We start from the raw sequence: 8,131 nt of genomic DNA, 5'->3' as shown, positions 1-8,131 counted from the left end.
TACTCTCAGCTGTCACAGAAACCAAGCCAAAATGTAGAATTCTGTGGTATTTCATAGACATCCCTTTCTAAAAAATCTCTCTTGAAGCCTTGGAGACTTCTGAAAAGAAGCCCTCTTGTACTTCATGGTACAGCATAATTTCAGATGGATTGTTGTTAGAAAAAGGGGGGAAATGCAAAACCTTTGTTTACCTAGGTCCATGGTTTCTAAACATACCTACTTTTCACTACATTCATTTCTTGACTCAAACTGAAAATTGGAATTCACCCTTTTCTCTTTTTTTTTTCCTGTCCAATATGCAGATGGGGCATATTTTTCAAGTCACTCCATCAATCCCTGCCCCCTACGCAAAAACTTGCACACATGCACCTAGCCAGTGGAAAAGAAAAAAGGGTTACTCATTAATCCGTTCTACAAAGCTTTCCAAACTGAAATGGGTGGGTTTTACCTCTCCAGCAAGGAGCAATATATAGGTAAGGAGCCTACCTGAGATAAAGCCCAAGTGTTCATCTCGAATAGCACAACTTTGCTCCTGGCACATTTTACAACGAAACTCATTAGCATGGAGAGGAGGATGATTATTTTCTGTACACTTTTCTTCTGTTTCAGTGTGGCACAGACTACAGGTCCACACAAACGAACAAAATACCAACAGATTTTAAAGACAATCAAATATTTACAAGCCACAGTGAAAGATAAGGTAAGTAAAGTGTTTATCATTATAACAACATTATTTTCAAGCAGTAGCTTAGAATGTATCCTGTGAGGGACATCACTTTTAAATGTCAAACTTTCCTAACTTAGCTTTGTTTTATTGTAGGATGTTGAATTGCTGCACACACCAGAAAACCCTGTGGTGAGATTGCTTTTAATATTTCTTTCTAATTGTATCAACTTGATTTGGTATTGGTTTACTGCACTGACAAATGGTAGATGCCACCTTCTTCACATCTCTCACCTAGTACTCTAAGGCAAACTAGACTAAAAAATACTTTAAGAAAAGTTCCTTATTTCTGGATTTTTAACAACAGACGTGTTTGTATTACATGATTTTAATTACTATTTTGCTGTTATGTGCACATTCTACTACATCCGGTTTCAAAATTGTATATAATCCATTTACTCCAAAAGCAGTGCTAAGAGTGAGGATCCATACAAGATCCAGATGAGCAGCAGTCCTCTTGGGGATGCAGGTTTTGGGAGTGGAAGTGCCTCCAGCTGCTAAGAGCTCCAGGGGTACTAGGAGCATTGCTGAGCCAACCCCAAGGGGACCCTCTTTTTCTCCTATTCCAGTTAATGCAGGAGTGGCAATGCAAAGCCAGAGCTTAATCTCTTGTACAGTCACACTGCTTTCTCTGAGACCATTTGTGTGCAAAGGCTGTGCTCTCAACAGGAAGACAGAACTGCATTCTCAAAGTAATCTTCTTGGATTGTAACTAGTTAAAATTACAATACCAGGTCCCTGTGAATCTCTTTTTAATACAGATACTTATTTATAAAGTATTTAATGCTGATAATCTGCATGTTCCAAAGTCAGGGACTTCTTACATGCAGAGTACAGCAGAGGCACAGAGAACGTGTGCGTACTCGAAAGTGACAGGATGCAGGAACTCACTGCGAAATCAAAGGCTAATAATAGTAACAACATGTCTTAAAAGCTGTGAAGAATGCATCCTGCTTTCTTTTGATAATCATCAACATGCAAAGCCATAGTTATTCTAATGTCCTACTTCTCCTGCTATCAGGTGTCTTAAATTAAGCTGTAATTCTGTGAGCCCAGCCAGCCACTTCAGAAAGCAAACCATTTTGATCACTGTAGAAAAATGTTCATTATGCACAGGATTTTGAAACACATTACAGGTGTAAATGTACTTTACTCAGGACTGTAACTCTTTTGCAAAAGAAAGGAAAAAAAAACCAACTCACCTCATTTCACACAGGTTTTCCTAGCCATCCTCCTAGGCTTTACAGTTGGGTGCATTTTTCACTTGCCAAAATCATACAGAAGCATGACCAAAACAGATACATTCCTTCTCATTGCTAGAAACAACTGCACTGCAAAAACCTAACCCACAGTAACTAATTGATGTGTTTTTTTAACGCTCTAAGTTGTGGTGTCAAAGTGAAAAGAAGGAGATGATTAGCTGTCAATTTGTTTGTCACTGTGTTTGCCAGTACCTCCGAAACAAAGCAATTACAACTAGTGACTAATTGCTCAAACTGCTTGTGTTGGTTTGTTTTTTTCTCAAAAACAATCTTGGTGGCCTCAGGAAGGAAGACAGTTCAGTTGCAGCTTAGGGTTTTGCAGTCTGATGCTGGAAGGTCTCAAATACCTCCACTGAAAACTAGAGGCAGAACTCACATACTTAGAAGGTGCTAAGTAGACACAGATCCAATCTCTAATAAAAAACAGTATTAGTGTGCTAATAGTAATTATCACCAGCAACCATATTTACAAACTTTTCATTCTACAGGGTGAAATTCACATGAACTGAATTGTCCAGACACTAAGAGATGAATTACTGTGTGGTAAAGCTGCACTCATGCTTTTTTGGTGCAATAACACACTAATGAAACAGGATTTTCATATGACTGCATTTCAAATATGAAAATATTGTTTCTCCAATAACCTACTTGAGTCAGATTTACATTTGGCCTTGAATATTCAGGAAGAAGAATACCTTCTATAGTGCAAAATTATATGCAACCTTTATCATGTTCAAAATTCAGTGGTTTACCACTATTAGTTTTGACTTTGTCTGGCTGTTAGTGGGCTGTTAGTCCCAATTCAATACCACTCAGTTTCCTCACACAGTCAACAGTAAAATAGTGGGGTTCTTTTATTAGCAAAATGAAGGAGGTAAGAAGTTTAAAAGACCAAAGGATATCAACTTGAGAGAAAAATGCAATTCAAGAGCAAAGAGAAAATGAAATTTATTGCTAGTGATTGATATTGCAGCAGAGGCCAGTGACCCAATGGTGATTTAGACCAGATCAGCATCTAACCCTGAACACAAGTTCAGGAAATGAAGGCTTTTCAGGCTTCATCTATAAGGTTAGAGTCAGACACAGAGCACTGCTGCAAATTGTCTCTGGTTTGAGTATTTTGTGTTTGCCTAGCTCACTCAGACATTATCAGTGGTCTATGCTTTGTAATTGCTCTTCACTGAAGTGCTTAACCCTTTACAACAAACCCCACCATCCTTGTGGCCCTGTAACTGTTGGCCTGTCTACATCTAACTGCTAACTCAGCAGAAAAAAATTAAAAGATGACAGCTCCTATGAGAACTGCTAGTTTCTCAGCTCCTAACAGATGAGGCAGAAAATGTTTTCAGTTTCAGCTGGAAAACTGATCTCTTTAAAAACGAGTTGTTTTTTTCCAGTAAGCAAGACTGGTTACAGTAAGAAGCTTGAAACAAACATAAATGTGTGGGTTTTAAGGAAAATTAATTATATCTGACCAGTACAAAGTATTGCTATCAAATCTGTGACAAGCAAACGCTGCAGAATGTTGCCTTGTCCTTGCCCAACATCAGCAGCACCTAATAAGCCAGGTAAGATTTAGCTTAGGTAGAAGCTGGTGTTCAGAGTAGCAATGATGGCTTCGGAGACCTTCTAGCATGCACTGTCAGCAGGTCTAAATGTTTCCTTCTCTGGAAACAGAAAGCCAGTTAGAAATTGGCTTCAGTAACAGTCAGTTTTCTCTCTCCACTACCTACAGATTCCTTTTGGTGGCATCTTCTATAGCAAAGGAAAATAAAATTTCTGTGCAGGAAAGGAGATTCCAGAGATCTTCTGGGTCTTTCTGTTAGCACCAGTAGAATTAATATGCAGCTACACCATGGAAGGAGAAGGGCAGGTTGCTTTAATGCCAGTTAAGCATCAGTAACAGAACATTTCTACTGTCACAACAGATGCCTTCTTTTTCAAGTTAGATACAGCTAGAGCTTGCTTCCTTTGGTGTCAGTTCAATGTGCACCTGAATTTAAAGCAACACAATAAGACAATTGCCCCTCATCCCTCTCTTAGTAAGGTAACTGATTTATCACCTTCGTTTCATTTGAATGGTATCTGAAAACACACTGTTTTTATATCAATTCAAAGTAGAATTATTAAGCAGGTAATATTTGAAATGGCACTAAAAGTAGGGAGAAAAAATTCTATTGCCAAATGTAGTGCTGAGGAACAACCCAGAGCAATGGCATTTTTACAAATGAAAATATTAATGTCTGTGCTCATTAAAACGTGATCTACTCTTCAGCAGCATTTTTTCCCCATCTGCTGTTGTGATGAATTCCAAGCAGATACAATTCAGAGATTTATTGTGTAAGGAAATATTTCAGTAATTATCAAAGAACAAAAGATCTCTTGAGTATCTGAAACCACAGCTGAATTGTCTCCATTAATATCCCAGGATGTGACTTTTTCACATGGATCACAACACATAGAGGAAAAAAATGCTGCAACATTAGTTTTAAAACTGCTCCTTATTTTTCTGTCCTAGGATGGATGCCTGTCCGCAGCTGTGACCTGCTTCCAGCAGGGCATACTGAAATTGCAGCCAGAAAGCAGACAAGTCAATTCTACATTCACCCAAACTGTTAAAGTCTTGCAAAGATTCACCATCAGCAACTCTGGACAGGTAGGATTTCGTCACAGTGCTCAAAGTGGTGATCACTGGTCCTTACCTTCTATAGCAGACACTACCTGCCACGACGACATTGCAGAAAGCAAATTTGTTAGAAAAAAAATCTGTAATGATCTTCATTACTTTGGAAATTAAAAATGTCTAACTCTCTGGACTTCCGGGAGAGGCATTCACTCTGATCAAAGCAATTGCAAGCATGCAGCTGGCAACCATGCAATGTGGCAGACAAAAGGTCAGGGATCCCAGCAAGAAATATCAACTAAAGGTGTCACTGCTATAATCTTTCCCTTTCTGAAACAGCCTGTCTCAGCTTTTCAGTTTGCCAAAGGCTTTGATTTTTCATTAAGAAAGCTTCAAGTGTTGTTTATGATACTGATGGACTGTTGAGCAGTGCAATTATTTTATCTTCCAGCGGTGTGACTCATCATGTGAATCTTACGAGAAAAAAAGTCCCAAGGAGTTTCTGAAGAGCTTTGCAAAACTAATCCAAAAGGTAATCCTGGTTGCCATCTGACATTTTGCAAACAATGACAGATTTCCTTATTTTACATTATTTCTAACAATGTGGTTTTTTTACAGTTATTCAAGGCCTGATGTAGGACAAAGCAAAGCTGCAAGTTACTAAAACCTACTATTTAAAGCAGACACTATGTTATTTAAAGAAAAATGAAAAATGTAAATATTTTCCATTGTTACTATGCTGTGCTCTGTCTGTGGGGTAAGTGGAAGCTTCTACCAAAGTATTAAGGAGTCATAACTGGATGTCTATTTGTAAGATGGATACTGTTTTGAAAGTGATGGTAGCCTCACCTTGAAGTGAAAACTATACTACTACTTCACAAAAGTAGGGTCTTTTAAGAGATTTACCTTCTGCTGAAGCAGAAATACAGGAGATGGCTACTCCTGTGTTTTTGCATTGATCTTAAACGAATCTCACAGAGACAAGTCTACAACTTTGTAAAGAAAACCAACAAAAAATTATCAGAGGATTTGAAGCGTCAAAAGGTATCTACCTGGACACATTTCCTCATCTACACATGGAAGTTTATTTCTAAGCTCTTATAAACTGTATCTTAGCTCTAACCATGGAAAAAATATCCTGCATTTAACTGTAGTATAAATACTGGAAAGACGTTTATAAATCATATTGTATGGCACAGGTATGTCCTGTGACCATCTGGAAGTGACTGTCACATTTGCCAGGTTTTGACAGGGAAAGGAGTAACCTACATGCTTAAAGTGGAAATAGAGGATTCTGTGAGGAAAAACACATTTCAGGTGATGAAATTCCACAGCAGAGGCATGACTGCAAAATGCAGTAGTTGACAATTATTCAGTATACAGCAGCTCAAATGCATATTGATCTTTCCCAGAAGACAGTACCTCACATTCATTCATGTACCATGAACACTATTTCTGCTCTCCACTCTTCATTCAGTTTGACAGTTTAATTGGCATTTTTTCTTTAAAAACTGAAAAGTTTTTTTGTTATGTAAAAGCTTGCCTGTACAGCTTCTGAATTCTGAACATCCTTGTGGAACTGTTGCCAGAGATACCACTAAAACTTTCTAAAATAAGAGTATCAGAGCACTTAAACCTAGTTTTTAGCATCTTAACTATATGCCATTATATTCTGCTTGCAGTGATTCGGTACCTCTAGACTCTTCCATCTGAGAAGCAACTGTTAATTTCCCCCCAAACAAACATTAGCGTCACATGAGGAAACGATCTTGGAAGACAGTGTAAAGTCTTCAAGTAAAAATTCACCTTTCATTTAATTTTCTCTTTACTTAGTAGCAATGTGGTATAGAGAGGAAACTGGAAAAGTACATCTAGTGTTACGATGGAAAATGGCAAGTTTAGTTACCTCCAAAAGTAAGGCAGCATGAAAAATATTTCCATTCCTACCAATAGCAGCCTAAAGGAAAACTAATATGAAAAGGTATTTTGCCTGTGCATTTTTTACTGTCCTGAAATGTGAACCTCCTCAAAGACATACATCAGAGAAGGAAGAAAGATCCTCATGGCAAAACCAAACTGAATTTCCACTCTGAACTCTCCTTGTTTCTGGTGACGATCGTTTTTATGTGATCATCTTTTTTTTTCCCCCGTTTGGAAATCCGGTCTTCCTCTGAATAACGCTGTGTCTCATACCTCAGTGTTTCCACATTAGCACATGAGAATTAACATTCTAACCATGAACTACCACTCATATGTAAGTAATCAAGCTCCTAAGTTTAAACAGTGTTCTGCACCTTTCATCCCCATTTCTTTGGCTTTGCTACCCATAAAATCCCTTAATCAACTGCTAAGCAACATGCAAAGCTGCTGCTCCAACTGCAATGGATTTTACAGTCACAGGATCATCAGGATACTTCAATCAGGACAAAAACAACTGAGAAAACATTAAAGCATGTCCTGCAATCACAGAATACCCGTTATGTTTCTCCTATATCACATTCAAATCTTTACGACCAAGTTTAATTGAAAGTCTTTAGCATGAACTAGGTGCTTTTCTGGGGGAGTCCTAGAAGGTCACCCAATAAATCGGTACTTTTCACTCACCTCTATGGAATATTTCCAAGTGCAGTTTTGGGGAAAGAGCTTTATTGTTGTATAAAAAACACAGTATGTACTTTTTGATTGTAAATGTCTTTTCCAGTAATTTGCTAAGCATATTCAAAAAGATAGTTTGAGTCTGTTACAATTCTCGTTGTGCAGAAAAAATGTGATTAGCACACCCTAACTAAGAGAACATTATACATTAAATACTTATTAGCTACAGTCATAATACATTGAGAAGCAACTTTGGTACTTGGGATGGATGTTTTATGACAGAAAAGCAACTTCCTGTCAGAATGTCATAAGCTAACAGTCCAGATATGGATGTGGAATATTAATAAGAAAATTATCACAGTTGGTTTTAGTTAACACCACATTTCTGGGCAGCAGCAGCACAATCACCATGGGCAACTGTGTACACTTCAAGTAGGCTTTGCCTTGCGGGATGCTAAGCCCTCAGCCTAACCCTCTGTCAGAGTTAGGAAGGATTGAGTGCCTTATGCAGGGTTACTGGAGTGCCAAATCAAGAACAGGAAATCAGCGAAGGACAGAGCAGGCTACAAGAAGACATCATCTTGTTCTTGGACACTGTTCTCAAGAGAGAAATGAAGATGCCCCAGGAGGAACTTGTGACCCTTGGAAGAACCAGTTATCACAATTCCAGACGTTTTTCTTTGTAAGATGACCTCTCTTTGTACTAACTGTGCTCTCTGCAGAAACAATGTATGTTTTGTTAACTAGGTACATAGAGTAAGCCATAAAAGCTCCTTACCTCCCAGGGAGGTTTTACAATATATTTATGATTTTGGTCATAAGTGTCCTTTGTAGGCACTTCAAGATGTGTTTTAGCATGCTACACACAATTCTGTATAATATTTAGTTTTCCTGAGATAATTATTTTTATACCAATTGACTCCTTTA

General features: G+C 38.1%; 1 protein-coding gene across 1 annotated transcript; it reads left to right on the top strand.

Moving 5' to 3' along the window:
• Positions 1 to 562: 562 nt before the first annotated feature.
• Positions 563 to 6,828, top strand: IL21 (interleukin 21). Its single transcript, XM_068154072.1, has 6 exons — positions 563 to 700; positions 821 to 856; positions 4,505 to 4,642; positions 5,061 to 5,141; positions 5,588 to 5,653; positions 6,808 to 6,828. Exons 1-6 carry the CDS (start codon positions 563 to 565, stop codon positions 6,826 to 6,828), a joined length of 480 nt encoding a protein of 159 aa, XP_068010173.1.
• Positions 6,829 to 8,131: the final 1,303 nt, after the last annotated feature.

Source organism: Melanerpes formicivorus, unplaced genomic scaffold (assembly GCF_026170545.1).
Source record: "Melanerpes formicivorus ecotype bairdi unplaced genomic scaffold, bMelFor1.0.p_v2 SCAF_27, whole genome shotgun sequence".
Classification (NCBI taxonomy): Eukaryota; Metazoa; Chordata; class Aves; order Piciformes; family Picidae; genus Melanerpes; species Melanerpes formicivorus.
Note: the sequence above shows the minus strand (reverse complement) of the source record. Positions and strands in the feature narration are given on the sequence as shown.

Excerpts from the sequence above, each read along its gene's own strand:
- IL21 (XM_068154072.1), top strand. The coding sequence starts at position 563 with ATGGAGAGGAGGATGATTATTTTCTGTACACTTTTCTTCTGTTTCAGT. Across the intron at positions 4,643-5,060 it reads CCATCAGCAACTCTGGACAG|CGGTGTGACTCATCATGTGA; the intron begins GTAGGATTTCGT and ends TTTATCTTCCAG. Across the intron at positions 5,654-6,807 it reads AGGATTTGAAGCGTCAAAAG|TGTTTCCACATTAGCACATG; the intron begins GTATCTACCTGG and ends CTCATACCTCAG.